The sequence below is a fragment of the Spinacia oleracea genome, chromosome 4 (genome assembly GCF_020520425.1).
Source record: "Spinacia oleracea cultivar Varoflay chromosome 4, BTI_SOV_V1, whole genome shotgun sequence".
In the NCBI taxonomy this organism is placed as follows: Eukaryota; Viridiplantae; Streptophyta; class Magnoliopsida; order Caryophyllales; family Amaranthaceae; genus Spinacia; species Spinacia oleracea.
The window spans coordinates 31,879,966-31,896,660 of record NC_079490.1 but is presented as its reverse complement, the minus strand read 5'-3'; the positions used below and the strand labels follow the sequence as shown (position 1 = coordinate 31,896,660).

Sequence of the window (16,695 nt, the reverse complement as noted above, 5' to 3'; positions counted from 1 at the left end):
GATTCCTGAATCAGCAAGAGTCAGTGTATGATTAAATGTCTATTCCTAATTGGATAAATTAATTAAATAGAATTCATGTAGGATTCTAATTCCAATTAATTCGCATCCTACTAGGATTACGATTCCTTTTCCATAACTCTATAAATAAAGGCCTAGGGGTCATAATTTATATACAAGTTTCAAAGTATTCAAAAGTGAGTTTTTTGAGAGAAAATCAAACACACATCTTGCTCAAAAGTGCCGAAATTTTCTAGTACCTTAAGGGCGATTCTAGTTGGTCAATCTTAAGGCGGATCCGGACGTGCTGTGGACTATCTACGGAGGGACGACACTTGGAGTCCTAAAAGACTTGTTCTTGTTCGGTTCGGGCGCAGCTAGGGAGGGCACGCAACAAAGAGTATGCATCTAATTATGCTATATGATTATGTGTAAATAATATGTTTCCTGGGTTAATGGTTGTTTCCGCATGATCTATGTAAATGTCATATGTATCATAACCTAACACCATGGCCTACCTAGGCCTTCACTATGCTTCGCCCCTGGTCTCGGCCAACAATGTATCAGGTTTAAGAGATGGTCCGAGTTCAACCTTCTTGCATTATGGTACCGCATATTATTATATCAATTTCTGTTCCACCGTTGAGTTGTGTATGTGTTTTACCTGGCAATCTCGACATGCTGATCTGTACTTTTTTTGATCATATCTGAATAGGTCTTGTCTAGTGTAAAGCCTCTTAAGAATAATGGCCGTAATTCTAGAATTAGACAAGATTGTCTAAAGCTACCGATCTTAAAAGTAACTCGAGGTTACAAATCTGTTAAAACTCACACAAAACAGAATGCCTCTCTATTCCTTTCTACTTATATACTGGGATCTCTACCTGGTACGCTCTTCATTTAATGTTGATGTTGCTGCTCTTGTCTTCTAGCAGAGGCAACGGAGCTATAGCCTTCACACACTTATCACTTGTTGTATTGGTTGTTTTGTGATGCAGCTACTGCTTGTCTCCTCTACTTTTGTCTTTTGTTGTATACCAGGTGGTACCGTTGTTGGTTAGGGCGATTCATCACACATTGGTAGTGAAAATGGTTGAAGATACATTGTTGCTTATGTAAATGGCTCACTGATTTTGATGTTGATGCAGACACCAGCTGGAAACCAGAGTTAAAAGACATATTATTCTACTTATTTCCTTCGTAGTGTAACTTCGTTGTCATCAGGTATACTGTCGTGCCTAGCTTGATTCTTTGCAGAAAAGTAATATTGGTAGTTGTTGGTTTATATTTCTACAATCTTGTGTGTTCTTCTTGTAGGAATCAAGATCCAGATGGCATATTATGAGAAACTTAGACAGGCGAGGATAGAAGAAAATAGAATAAGAATGAAGGATTTGGGGGTTACATCAATGGCTATGAAATGAAACAGTAAATGAAGGGATAAAAACAAACGAAAAGTGAGGTGCATACTAAGATATATGTAGTTGCCGATGTTTTGGGGAGATAAATAATACAAGATTGACTTAGATAAACTTTTTTTTTTGGGATCGAGAACTTTTGGAGCAATTTGGTGAGGTGCTATTGTTGGTGACGTGCTGCTGTTGGTGAAGTGTTGTTGTTGGGAGCTTCTGTTGTTGGTGAGGTGATGTTGTTGCTTGGAGCTTCTGCTAGCCGTTGTTGCTTGGAGATGATGTCTGCGTGGAGCTACCTGCTGCTGTCTGCTTGGAGCTACATGCTGTTGTCTGCTTGGAGCTACATGCTGCTGTCTGCTGTTTCTGTGTGCTTCTACCTGGACGTACTGCATGTTGTCTGTTTTCTGCTGTCTGTTTGCTACTGTTGCTGTCTGTCATTTTTCTTTTCCTGTTTTGGAACTCGGTGGTCTAGAGACCGAAGTTGACCAAAGTTGACATTCTTTTTGTTTTGATTTTTTAAAGTAGCCAAACAAAATTGGTGTTAGTTGATGTTTTTGTAAGAAACTATGAAATTATATCAATTAAAATTATTGTCTATCGTATATGTTAATTTCACTTTTGTGGTTTTACATGTTAATTATTTTAAAAATTAAAAAATGTTGCAAATTTTAAATAATCATAGTAGTATTAGGGGTGGTAGTAGTATTTATAATAATAATAATAATAATAAAATAATAATAATAATAATAATAATAATAATAATTTTGAAAAGAATAAAATGTTACCTATTCATTAACAAGGTGTTACATTAGTTTGCAAAAAGTGATCCATAATGTCAAATAAAGTGTTACTTTATGTCAAAAGATGATTGAAAAATGTTACCTAATGATCAACAAGGTGTTACATTATTTCGCAAAAGTGATACATAATGTCGGATAAAGTGTTACTATATGATTGAAAAATGTTACTATAGATAAATAAGTGTTACATAAGAAATAAAAGGTAAATCTTTAAAAATGATACCAATGATATAAAAAAGTGTTACCTAAGAGGGTCTATAGTAACACTTTTAAAAGTGTTACCATACGTTACCCAAAGTGTTACATAAGACCTTAGGGAACATGGGCGGATGTATCACCCACTAAAGTGTTACCTATTGTCTATAGTAACACTTTTACCACTTTATGTATCAGTTTTTGGGTGTTACTTAAGGTTAATTATGTACTAGTGGTCACTGATGAATGTCCAGTCATCCCTGCTGCAGCCTTCTCTCTCAAACAGTGCCCTAAGGTTCCTCATAAAATAGTTCCAGCTCTCAGTGTCAACAACCCCATAAGCCAACAAGAAGATCTCATTGTTGCCATCTATCCCCAAGGCTGACAGAAGAATCCCCTTGAAAAACCCACTGAGGTGAGCTCCATCAATTCCTATTATTGGCCTACACCCCTTAAGAAATCCCTTTACTTGTGCACCAAAGGAAAAAAAAGCAAGCCTTGAATTGTGGTTGTACATCCCCAGGATCACTATGCCATGTGATCAGTGCATAACTCCCAGGGTTAGTCTCCTTTATCATCTCTGCATACCTAGGTATCAGTGCATAGGACTCACTAAAACTCCCATTAATAACCTCCTTAGCCAATGCTTTAACCTTGTAGAACAGCCTTGTTTTTACTTGTATCCTATACTTCTGTTGAGTCATCTTCTTCAATGTTAAGACAGGAATATCTAAGTTTGCCTCAATCTCTGGCAACAACTTCCCCACCAACCATTTGGTGGTCACTATGGGGTTAACCTCAAGCCTACCACACTGTCTGTGCTCCCCAGTCAATGATTTGATTGTCCAACTAAACTTATCCACCATTTTTGAGGCATGTATCCTCCAATCACAACCCTCCACTGCACAAACAACAGTGTATCTTCTACTGTCTGCCTTCTCAACACTCAACCCAAACCCCTCCTGTATGCAGTAGTCTCTTAGGACATCCAGGAAGGCTTCCATATCTGTAAATATCAACCATGGTTCAAGCTTAATAGAACCATAGGGCTGCTCAACATATACCTTCCCATTCTTGTAATTCTTGTCCCTTTTTGAGCTCCCATCTAGACAGTCCTCAAATGACATATCATGGATGTCATCCCTCATACTTTCCAACTCCTCCTCCTCAACAATGAAATCCCCTATGTCTGATTCATCATCACTGTCTACATCACCATCATCACTCTGAGATTCCTCAAAATCAGAATCCTCACTGTCTACATCATCCTCACCCTCAAATATCACATCACCACCCTTACCCTTACATGTCCTAGCTGCCCTCTTGTCTCCCCTACTAGCTTTAGACACAAACTTTCCCATTTTTACCAGTGTGGGTTTCCCCACCCTAAACCCCTCAGGTCTAGCCCTTCCTGTTTTTTTGGGTTTGGTTGGGACAACTGGTTCTGGTCCAGCTTGCTCTGGTTCAGGTTGTGTGGGTTGGGGTGCTCCCTGTGTTTGTTGGGTTGTTTCTGGTTCTGGTTCAGCTTGATGTGGGGGTGTTTGTTGGGTTGTTTCTGGTTCTGGTTCAGCTTGATGTGGGGGTGTTTGTGGTGTGGTTTCTTGTGTGTTTGTGGTTTCAGTGGGTTGTGGGGGGGGGGGGGGGCAGGTTTTGGTGTCTTCTTTTTTGGAGTGAGTTTCTTCCTAGGTTTGGCCTTGGAAGGTTTCTTAGGAGGGGGGGACTCTTGCTCTGGTTCAGGTTGTGGCTGAGAAACCCCAGGAAACACCTCATCAGCATCCACTGTGTCATAAACCCTCACATACTCAATCCCATCATCCTCACAATCCACCACTGGAACCTCCATAGCAACTGTGTACCTAAGTTGTTCCTCCATTCCCTCCTCAACCTCTCATTTTCTTCCTCTGCCCTCCTCTGTTCTTCAGCCTCTCTTTGCATCCTCAAAAGCTCTTTCTGTCTCTCCCTTATTTTTTTTTTCTTCTTCTTTTCTTTGCATCTGAATCAAGGCTACAACAGACCTAAAAGCTACCCCTGGAGAATCTGTTTCCTCTACCCACAATTCCACTGTATCCTTCCCCCTATTCCACCCCCACATTCTCATCATCACATTATCATCTACCAATTCTACCCTCCCTTTGGGTGACTCAGTGTACAACCTAAACTTATCAGGCAAAAATACATTCTGCTTAGATGATTCCACAAATATATCTTGGAAAATGTCAATCAATTGACATCTATCTGTGTCCAGAACCCTAACATCAAAATCATTCGACTTATAGTGCAGCAACAACCATATTGCAGACATCCTAACACACAACACAACATCAACAAAAAAACAAAAATTTCCATTACTAAGTTGAAATGCAAGACATTAAACAATTAAATCATACTTACTTTCATGAAAACGCAAACAAACAACTCATCTCCAACATCAAATGTCCAGAAACCCTAAACCCTAAATTCGCGCAACAGAAGTTTGTAAAAACGAAAAATAATTTGAGCGATTCACATTACATACCTTAATCGATGAGCGAGTAACCAAAGAACGCGAAATTCACACTTGAACTTGAAATTCTACACCTTCCTTACGCAATTCGCTAAATCCCCCTTTATGAGAATTCGCGTGTGTTCAAAAACCCAGCAAACGACTTCTCCAACTCAATGTGCACCAAAATTTCCAGGCTTTTTGTGTGAATGATGATGCAGTTATGGTGGAAGAATGAGGAAGAACAGGGGAAAGAGAGAGAGAGAGAGAAGCAGTTTAAGGTTCTAAATTTTTTGAACTGTAGAATGGGTAACAAGGGGTAGGGATGGGTTATGGCGCCCAAAAGCAAAATAAGGGCAATATAGTAAACTACCTCTAACGGAGCGTTAACGTCCGTTAACTGTGTGGGCATTTGATGATATTGTTCGATTTTTCAGGGGCATTTGGTGAATTATTGGAACTTGATGGGCATTTGGTGAATTACATCAAAACTCAGGGGCATTTCATGAAATATCCGTAATGTATTATAAAAGTTATAAGAGAACAAATTATATTAAAGATATGATTTAAATCCATTTCTAATTAGGCCTTTTCTTTTAGTTTGATGGAACTAAAACATACTCTAATTAATACATATTATGCTGTCAATCTATAATCAGAATGAACATGGATGCACATAGTAATCGATACGAAGAGTATTTACAATACAAGAATGCAAGATTAGCAGTTAGACGGAGGTTACTATTTAAACGCACTGCAATTCTGCAAACCACGAGGATCCTATTTTCAAGCAACGTTGTTTCAAGCAACGTTGATCCTATTTTCAAAATGTTAGAATTATTTAAATAGCAGTACGGAGTATATGTTTTTATGAGGTTTTATTTGCAATTATTATCATTTCAAAATTGACTACTCTTTATATACCTTTTTATTATTTGCAACATTATATATATCTCGTGCTTATGCACGGTCACATTGTAGTGATGCTCAAAGGGAATATATGACACCACGCCAATGAGAAGCAAACCTATATTATATGTTAACCATATATGAAGTTACGATCAAGAAGAAAAATATTCTTGAATATATGTTTAACTCTACATATTTTTAGGGACTAGTTGTTGGACGGTGGCTAACCCCAAGTTATCAAAATTTAATTAGTGAAATTAATAGTATTATTTAAGACAAAGTATATAAATTTATTATAAGTATATAAATTTATTATGGTTGGTTAGTGTAGTCTTACTATAATTTTATATTAATAGGCACCAACATATTTATCATGACTTGAAATTATTTTAAAGGGTAATGATATGTGCAGTCCTTAATGTAATTCATTTCTTAATTGAAACTAATTCAATATGTAGGAACTCATGATAAAATCATGTGCTGGTCAGTGTAATTAATGTTTATTATACGTTTATGTTTTCATTTTGAGCTTTTTATATGTATGCATATTTATCATTATTCTATTAAGATGTATTTAATTTTATATTGTGGAACATGGTTATGTAATGCTTGATATCTATGTGACTAAAGCAAGTATTTGTTCATTATTATCATAAGTGTGTAAGCATTGTCCCCAAGTTAGCAAAAACTTTTTATGAAATTATGGTGATTATTTCAATTTTTACAACTTGTGAAATTTTGTTATTTGTTAAAGTTAATATGTTTGTTGTCGCATACAAAAAGTGCTTACGTAAACAAAAAAATATCATTCCATAACCATTTTGAACGGAGTAAACGTTAATACTAAAATAAAGCTAAGTGTATTAAAAAATAGCCTCGGTATCAATATTTTATTATTGTAAATAAAGTTTGAATTATATATAGTCATAGTCATAGTCATAGTATTATACGTAGTAATGGTCAAGAAGACAACTAAAAAACACTCTGTAGTACATAAAATAAACAACTGAGCATTAAGAGACACCACCAGAAATCCAATAAATGCAATTTATATTTTCCATGTAGCCAAAAGTAAAAGTTAAAACCATAGCTTTCAGCCTTTCACTTAAAAGTTGGGTTATAACTTATAAGAGGCCACCAAACACAATTAAAGTCTTTGTTTTCCAATTTCAAGATATATTGTATGTTCAACGTAACCATGTAAGGCAAGTCCCTACTCCCTAGTAATAATATAGATAAATGAGAGAATTGCCACGCTAAACTAAGGAGCTCCAAGTATGTCCAAAACTAATTTACAAAACATCCAAACAGAAAAAATAAAAGAACTAAAAGAAAAAGAAAAAGAAAAGGGCAGAGGGGTAACTGAGAAATGTATAAACTAATACAAGATCACTTTTACAATAATCGATAGAATGTTAGCCTCCAACTGTTATAGCTTAATTCAGCCCTCAGGTAACTATGGAAGAACAATCAACAACAAATAAATACACACTTTGGAGAATCATGGAGCCATGGAGGAAAGGCATGTGGAACAATTCAAGACTCAATCATGAATGATTGCCTCAGTCACAACTCACAAATGATGATTCACCCAAGGAAACAGAAACCGGAGAAGAGGCCCCTTTCTGAAAATTTCTGATCTTACACAGTTTCAGCTTACTCCATGCTCTTTTAACATAATAAGATCCATTATGTGAGAAACCAAATATGGATCTTTCATGTCATCTCCCTCCATGAATCATAATAACCAATACTATCTCACCATTCTTTATATCAGAGGCATCATTATGGGCATGGTACTCTGCAGGGTCAAGTCCTAGTCACATAGAAGAAAGTCCAGAAACAATTAAGACATAAAGAGATCTGAAAGAAAAAAGGTTTCATATATTATATATTATATATTATATATTATAGGAAAACGGACACCTAATAAGTAAATTGAGGCCAGCCCAAAAGGAAATCTGGTAAGATGGCAAACGCAACCACAAATTACTAAACCACTTATACTTCCAGAAATACCTTAAACTACTAACACAGAGACAAGACAATAAATTTATCAAGCAAGACCCTACTACTAAACACCAGATTTTCCCCAAAAATATAAACATATCAATGAACCCTATTTGCTTGGTCTCTCAAAATCAAAAGGCTAGCAGATTCAAGTTTCAGCATAACTGGTTTGATTCAAAATCAGTTTCATTTTAGATTTTCAGTGCAAATGTTAGAATGCTACTTTGAATCACCCATGCGTCTTAAATAACACTATTAAATGCAACTCAAGTACTCCTATTATTAATAACAGTATGTTGCAAAAATTTTAGATACTTTCTTAAAATGTGTTTGTAGTTCCAACAACACTCATTTTGGATCACCAAGGCAGTATACAAATCATAAAACCATAATATGACTTTATTTAGCAATATGCTAGTGCCATTATTTCTGTTGTAAAAGTGTGCCAGGGAATGAAGCTCTTTGGGGCCATAATAGCGTACCTTTGCAGGTTCACAATGAAGACTGCAGGTAAATCGTGGACCGAAAATCTCGGGTATAACCTGTAAATTAAGACATCAAGCAGATAAGCATATTTTGCATGCACATGGGAAAATCTAAATTAAGTGTATGGTAAAGAAACAACTCTTCTTTCCCAAGCTGTTTAACTTGAAGATTGGCCTGACTCAGCAGAGAAGAGACCACCAACAAGCATGAAAACAAGAAAACTACTCTACATTAAAAAAAACCAGGATCAGTCATGTGAAGCAAAGTCTGACCTCGGCGTAACCATTGATTGTTCAACTGCTATATGGCCAACTTGTGCGAACATGGAACTCAGAATATTAAATTTAGATCTCATGCTACTTGAAAACAAGACCTAGAGCAGGAATCGTGCATGGGGATTTTGGTTGTAGCCATTATGGTGAACTGTCTGCAGTGAAAAAGCAAGAAAATTACCCATACCATCAACATAGTTTATGCATGTTATTCAACTCAATGTGCATGATCATCACAATAGAGTAGGCATTTTTGGGGGGAACGCGTTGAAGAATAGGAGAAAGCTCTTTGGAGACATAATGCAGTAATCAGAACAAAAGGAACTAAGTAGAGGACCTATCTGCTTCCTGGTCACATGATCGCCTACATGTAACTTTGAGTTAAGAAGTTATCTGCTTATCATTCAATCTCCTTGTATATCTTTTAATCTTTGTCCTCCAACTATTTTGCATGCCTGTAACAGAACATAGAAAAACAGAGAATCAGTAAAACATTCACATAAGCTGCTAAGAGCCACATGTTCTTAAGTCTTAACTAAAACCATCTACGACATACCTCCCTGGGCAAATAATTCACTTTCTTTTGACTCCCTACTTGAAGACAAGGGAGGTGGGTGTATTGTATGGAAAAATCCATACACCTCCTGGAAGTACTCAACCACAAACTTCATATTAATTTGCTCATCAACAGGGAATTTCAAACTGTCGAGAAAAAGGGAAAATACAAATAAGTTATAAGGAACAAAGCAAGAAAGTGTTAAGGAGAAGTGTAATGAGAATAAAGTGGCTAATACATTAGCTCCCTGGTAGGCTGTGCTGACAATCCTGATACTTAGTATTTCCTCCGTACATTTCCTGTGTGAGTAACCTCCATTTTGATGCCTCTAAGTGCTTTCTTAACATGCACATACAAATGAATGAAAATTAGCTTCTGATAGTATCAAATACTAATTACTATTTCAATCAATAAATTAATCATCGACATCCTAAACCAATTGGAGCCTGCATTTCAATTTGTCATTTCAAAATGGAACACTCCCTTCTCTGTTGATCTCTTTCAGAGTTGATATGGGTTCAATAGGAAAGGATTCTCTTATCCTACTTTTCCAAAAAAAAAAAAAAAACTGTCTATGTAGACACCTACTTTTGTCCCCATTCCCGCAAGGGAAAGGTTCGATGATGAAAGCATAAAAACTCCACTTGACAACGCATCTCCTATAAAATAAACGAATCTCGATTCCCCATTTCATTTCACCCGAAACCTGCTATTTATGGAAACCTGCTAAAAATAGTAACTGCCGTAAAAAGTAGCTTCTAAGAGTGGCAAATCATAAAAGATAGAAACCTGTCAGAATTAGGTGTTGCATTCCAACATAAATCCTAAATGAGATAGAAAACTGCGAGAATCCTATTCCTAATAGGATTCGGAAATAAGAGTTACGTATTAATTAAAATCCTAACGAACCTAGAGTTCGTAACGGGCCCAGACGCATTCCGTCATAAAAATTGATACGCGCTAAAAGACTCGAATTAATCTCAAACTCTACGTATTTCAGGAATCCGAATCTGACAAAGAATTCGGCCCAGACATCACTTTCAACGCCCAGAGCTGGGCGCCGAAATCTTTGACGCCCAGCCCTGGGCACTGAAATTGCATGGATCTCTATTTTCAACGCCCAGCCCTGGGCGCCAAAATCTTTGACGCCCAGAGCTGGGCGCCGAAATTACCTGGGACGTGTTTTTTCCTAATTCTTTATGGATTAGAACTCTGCAATTCTATATTTCCACGAACTCTTCCCTATAAATAGACCCCTAGTTTCGACGTGAAAGGAGACACAACAACACATGATATATTCTGAGTATTGACTCTAAACCCCTAGCCTAAGCCTCTCGCTGCGAAACTGTTCACGCGTTCTGTCGCAATCGATCCATAAATCGAACAGAACGTATCCTGTCCCATAATCGAGATTCGTTAAATAAAAAGGAGAAATAGCAAAGTCAAAGTGGTTAGTTTTCTGAGAATCCTGACGCACCTCTCAAGGGTGCGTCGTAATGTGTCCCTTTTCGATGATTTAATTGCTTTCCTCACCCTTTTTATGAACTGTTAAACTAACCTAATATGATTGTTCTATCACGCCTAACAAATATAATATTTTTGGGAAATCGGATTATCATGCTAGGTCCCTTAATGCTATTTAAATCAGATAATCACGATCGAATTAGTATTATAGGTTGCATATTGCTAAAATCAACTCAGATTAGTTTAATAGTTAACGCATGCCCCTTCAATTATTTATGCTGAGCTAGTAAGGATATCCTGCCTCTGGAGTTATCGACGAGCGAAGTACTCCTCTCGGTAGTTACAGTCCCCCGAACCCTCAATCTCTACCTTGCGGGTGTATATTGAGAGATCCCCACACCAGGGATCACAAGGGAACCTACGGTCGTCATGGTCAAACATAATTGCACTCCCTTTATGTCACGATAACCGGGTTTTGTCAGTTTTTCTCATTGTCGTTAAAAACTGAATGGAGACTCCTATATTACTAGTCAATTGGGTGTATACTCACAGGAAATCCAATTACACTTGATTGAATAAAAAGAATCGTCACACCCACGAGGGACAGGTCACGCATTAGCCTCGCGCTTTTTCGACCCCCTCACAGTCTACAACAATAAATTATGAATCCTAAACAAGGAAATTGGGGGTCAATCAACAAAACCCAGAAAAATTGGAAGCAGGTATATCAATAAGATTCCCAAATTTCTTGGTAACCAAGAAGCCCAAAAAAAGTAAAGAAAGAGTACCTGACAGAGAAATTCAAACATGGGTCTCATAACTACCGCCAAGAAAACCACCAAATCTCCAATATAACCTTCCTAAGATGTTAAACCCTAAAACTTCAGCTAATCCAAGATCATTAACAGTTTAACACCCATTTTCAATAAATAACAGCGAATTAATCAAACATCTCATTAATAGAATAGAAGAATATCACCATTTTTACAAGCAAGGTAATTACTACTACAAAGTAGGAAAAAATAACCCGTTAATCATGATCATATTTGGTCAATAATAAACAATATCAGTAAGAATAATCTAGAACACTGGAATAAATAAATTGAAAAGAAGGAAATAAACCTTTGAACAATTTGGCGAATTCTGGGGTGTTTAGCAGGAATGAGACGACGTTGAATCTTCAAAGCAAGCTTATAAGTTCATGTCAATTCCAGGAAATACGTCGTTGCTAATGTTAACAAGAAGAATAACTGTAATTTTGATCGTCAAAAGTACCACCAGAAATCACTTCCAAAATTCGGTTTTAATTTAGAATCAGAAACACCCAAAAAAAAACCTAAAAATCAAAATTTAAATCCTAGACCTAGAAGTTTCATTAATAAGAATCTGAAATACCAAAATCCTAAAAATCTAAATTTAAATAAATACCTAGACCTAGAAAATTCAGATTTTGGGAGAAGATAAGAATTTGAAAACAACAAAAGCCCCTAAAAGTCGGAATTTTGGTTTTAATTTAGAATCAGAAACACCAAAAAAACCCTAAAAATCGAAATTCGAATACCTAGACCTAGAATTTTCAGAAATAAGAATCTGAAATACCTAAATTCTAAAAATCTATAATATAATGCTTGAATTTGCCATAAACATTAAAGCATCTATCTTGAAGCATAGTAGTTGTGGTCTTCTTAACATCCGCTTCAACATAAAAGCCATGCCTCTCATAAAACAATAATAAATAGAAAAGCTTAGATCATGTTTGTTACAGTTTTCCACCATTAGCAAGCAATACATGAGGACAAGAAATTGCAACCTAAGCCCGAAAATTAGAGTCACGACTAACAAGGTTATGCTTCTCCTCTGAGTTCCTTGCAAGTTTCGTTATTTAGTAAAATTCGGGAAAATTAAAAGTGTCTACTACTAACTAATGGTCTTTGCTTGTTTACAAAGAAAAAAATAGAGAAAATTATTGAAAGGAATACATAAACCAATCGAGAATCTATCGGTGATCATCACCTAGAATCTATCATTAAACTTCAGATACCACCAAAAACCCTAACCACTCAAATTCAACAAAGCGACCAATAAAATTAAATCTGCAAAATGCAACTAATTACAATATACAACACTTAAATTCGAAACATTAGCAAATAGGTTTTACCAAACTAATACCTCCATGAAATTCAATCCAAAAACCCAGAAAAGAAAAAGAAAAAAAATCGCAGATGATAAAGATATATACCAGTCCAATTTGAAAAATTGATCCATCTTTCTACAGCAAGCTACCCCAGCCAACAACAATCAACGGTTATTACCCATAAATTGTCCTAAGTTGTGTTAGCTTCATTACTCACGATAAAGAAGAACAATTAACAAATGCTCAATCAAATAATCTCTAAATCAACCAATTGATGGAGAAACAAAATAAAAAAGAATCGTAAACCGTAAAATATTGAAAATTAAAATCCCAATTAACTACTAAATCAAAGATAAAAATGAAATAATATGATTCTTGAACCTCAATATATTTAAAAGACAATCATCCAGGGACATTTGAACCAAGAACCAAAAAATCACAAAAATTCACAAACATTCATTTGCACTGAAGATTAGTAATTAATTTTAAACACCCCCCCCCCCCCCCCAAAAAAAACAATAATTCGGGGACATTTGAACCAAAAACAAACAAAATCGTAAATTTGACTGAATCAGTTGAACTAAGAACACCAGAACTCAAAAATTCAAACCCAACCAAGATCATATCTAAAATCGAGAATTCATATGAAAAACAAAAATGACATCTAGATCTAATGGAAGAAAAAAAAAAGTTGGAACACTAAAAGACCAAGAGAATACCTTCGACATATTTTTCACACTAAATTACAGACCTAGGTTTCAGAATGGGGAATACCTTGCTAAGAACAACGGTGATCAAAGATCGAAGAAGTGAAAGGTGGCCATGGAAGATCTAGTTACTGCCATCAGAGAGAATAAGAGAGGGAGAGCTGAAGAAACCAGAGAAAGGGAGAAGAATCAATGAAGAGGGAGAAGGGAAGCATGAAGGAGAAGATCAGAGAAAGGAGCGTGGTGATGAGAGCAACGGGGCAAGATCCGGGAAGAAGGGTAGATCAGTAGTAAAGGGTTAGAGGTGGGGGCAAAATGGTCAAAGCACAATTACTGCAATAGTAACTTGAACTTTGCATGTTTTAAAGTGTTAGGATTTGGGATTTACAATATAAAGTGTTATACTACCTCCATTCCTAAATTATCTCTACGCTTACTATTTGCACGATAATCAAGGAACTTTGGTGAGCATGTGATGGTGGGGTAGCAAATGGGAAAATGAGTGGCTATAAATTGTCGAACAATATAAATGGATGTAAATTAATATTAGAGTATTGCAAGTTGCATGTTATAGTGGGTCAAATGAGGGTATAAATGTAAAATATATATGTTAAAAATGGAATAAAGTAAAGTGTAAAGAACTTTCAGAAACGGACTAAAATGGAAAGCATAAAAAACTTTCAGGAACGGAGGTAGTATACTTTTAGGTCCATAACGTAAACTAATGATGTCGTATTAATATAACTAGTTTTTTGGCCCGTTCGATGAAGGGGCTGGTTATATGTTGGTAGTGTAATGGAGTTTAGAAGTTATGTTGTTTTTAAGCTGGTGTTAGAAAGTGTTTAAACCAAATGACAATAATAAAACTTTACGGCCTATGAAGTCTTGTCTTTTTAATCATTACATTTTTCTACTTATGTTCATCTCCCCTGAAAAACAGATCCACTTTAAATCACCTATTACCACCAATACCATATCATTTGTACAAAAATCAAACAAAACTGTTACAGTGTACGACTATACTCATGATATCCCATTAAGGGAAATGCTTAACAAATTTTAACTATTGAACTATATTGACAAAACTTTTCTTATAGGAGAAATAAAACTAAATGTAAGTTCCCTAACAACAAACATATACAAATAAACCACCTAAAAGTCTCAAAATGTTGAAAATGATTTACCCACCTTTAATCATTTACATGGAAACCATACAGTATAAGATTCTTCTTCTCTGCAAAATGAATTACAACTAATTAAGCAAGAAAAATAAACAACATACTTCCAATATTCTTAAGAAAAATAAAAAACAATGTGCTTAGAGAGGGGGGGGGGGGGGGAGGTGGTACTACAACTTGAATTGCATGCATGAAAATAAACAATCGAAATGTTGAATTAAAGCACCCTATAACCTCCTACCATTTCAAAAAGGATCAGTCATAAATTCTATTAGTGGGAGGTTAAATTATGAATGAACTCTACAGGAGAATGAGAGAAGATTCGGGGATTGAATTAAATTGACATTGAAAATAATTAAGGTTGGAGAGTTCATGGGATGATGAAGAACAAGACAGTTGTTTGGGCGTAATTAAGTTGAGTATCGATCCTAATTTTTGGCACTCCCTCTGTCTCATTTCTATAGTCCTATTTCTATTTCGAGCGTCCCAAAATTAAGAAAAATCAAGAACAATGTGCTTAGAGAGAGAGAGGGGGGGAGGGGGGGAGGTGGTACTACAACTTGTATTGCATGCATGAAAATAAACAATCGAAATGTTGAATTAAAACACCCTATAATCTCCTACCGTTTTAAAACGGACCAGTCAAAAAGTCTTTTGGATGAATGCTACAGGATAAGGGTAGAAGATTTGGGGATTGAATTAAATTGACATTGAAAATAATTAAGGTTGGAGAGTTAATGGGAAGTTGAAGAATGGGGAAGATGAAGTAGGGGACGATTGTTAGACATAATCAAGTTGAGTGCTGATCCTAATTTTTGGTACTCCCCGCGTCCCATTTTATAATTTTGTTTCTATTTCGAGCGTCCCAAAATTATAGTCATGTTTCTATTTTTGGCCATTAAGTTTTCCACTTTATCATGTACTATATTAATTTAAAATGCATTGAAAACCCAACAAAACTTCCCCATGTACTATATTTCAATTCTTTATGTACTACTCCCTCCGTCCCATAATATAGTGTCTGTTTTCCAAAATGGTGTCCCTAAATGATGTGCCTATTTCTATTTTAAACCATTAATTTATACCTATAATACCCTCATGCACTAATTGTAATTCCAATATTGTCCTAAAAAAGTCAGAATTTTTATTTTGAAAATTGTACTTTTTGACTTTTATTCAACCCATGTGCTTGATTTTTGTCTTTTTAGGTCTTTTTATTATGTACACGCCTTTAATCTCTAATTTCTCTCTCCATAAAAGCCAACTAACATGTAATTTATCTTGAAAGTACAAATAATTATTGTTTTTATTATCAATGTTATCCTTTACCTTAATAACCGTGATTTTGGTCGAACGGGCACTATATTATGGGACGGAGGGAGTATATTCCACTTTCTCATACAAACCAATTATCAATGTATTATATTCTAGTTTTCCGTTTACTATATTTCATATTTCTTAAAACCCGTGCTTTTAGTCAACGGGGTATAATATAAGACGGAGGGAGTATAATCTAATATATATATTTTTTAATAAATCTAAAATAATATTATTGTTTGATGACGTAGGATTTCCATGTCATCAAACAATAATATTATTTTAGATTTATTAAAAAATAAAAATAGATAAATAAAGACCCGATAAAAGATAATAAGAGATAAAGATAAATAAACTCAGTAAAAGATAATAAGAGAAAAATAAAAATAGATAAATAAAGATCCGGTAAAAGATAATAAGAGAAAGATAAATAAAACTCAGTAAAGATAATAAGAGAAAGATAAAAATAGATAAATAAAGACCCGGTAAAAGATAACAAAATATAAATTTTGCTAGAAAGTAAAAAAGATAAATAAAACTCAGTAAAAGATAATAAGGGAAAAATAAAAATAGATAAATAAAGACCTGGTAAAAGATAATAATATATACATTTTAAATTTTTTTAAAAGATAAATAAAACTCAGTATAAGATAATAGGAGAAGAATAAAAATAGATAAATAAAGTCCCGTTAAAGATAATAAGAGATAAATTTTGAAAATTTAAAATAGATAAATAAAGACCCGTTAAAACTGTCATACTCATCGATTATACAAAA

The 16,695-nt window shown here is 35.2% G+C and overlaps 2 protein-coding genes across 2 annotated transcripts; both read right to left on the bottom strand.

Moving 5' to 3' along the window:
• Nucleotides 1-2,633: 2,633 nt before the first annotated feature.
• Nucleotides 2,634-3,765, bottom strand: LOC130471437 (uncharacterized). Its single transcript, XM_056841562.1, has 2 exons — nucleotides 2,920-3,765; nucleotides 2,634-2,867 (listed from the first exon to the last, which is right to left on the bottom strand). The coding sequence occupies exons 1-2, from the start codon at nucleotides 3,763-3,765 to the stop codon at nucleotides 2,634-2,636; spliced, it is 1,080 nt and encodes a 359-aa protein (XP_056697540.1).
• Nucleotides 3,766-3,767: 2 nt separating this feature from the next.
• On the bottom strand, nucleotides 3,768-4,277 carry LOC130471436 (pollen-specific leucine-rich repeat extensin-like protein 1). Its single transcript, XM_056841561.1, has one exon. It carries the CDS (start codon nucleotides 4,275-4,277, stop codon nucleotides 3,768-3,770), a length of 510 nt encoding a protein of 169 aa, XP_056697539.1.
• Nucleotides 4,278-16,695: the final 12,418 nt, after the last annotated feature.

Bases quoted from the DNA above. Each gene is read 5' to 3' on its own strand.
- LOC130471436 (XM_056841561.1), bottom strand. From the start codon at position 4,277: ATGGAGGAACAACTTAGGTACACAGTTGCTATGGAGGTTCCAGTGGTG.
- LOC130471437 (XM_056841562.1), bottom strand. From the start codon at position 3,765: ATGGGAAAGTTTGTGTCTAAAGCTAGTAGGGGAGACAAGAGGGCAGCT. The intron at 2,868-2,919 runs GTACAACCACAA...GCACAAGTAAAG, and splicing joins GGCATAGTGATCCTGGGGAT to GGATTTCTTAAGGGGTGTAG.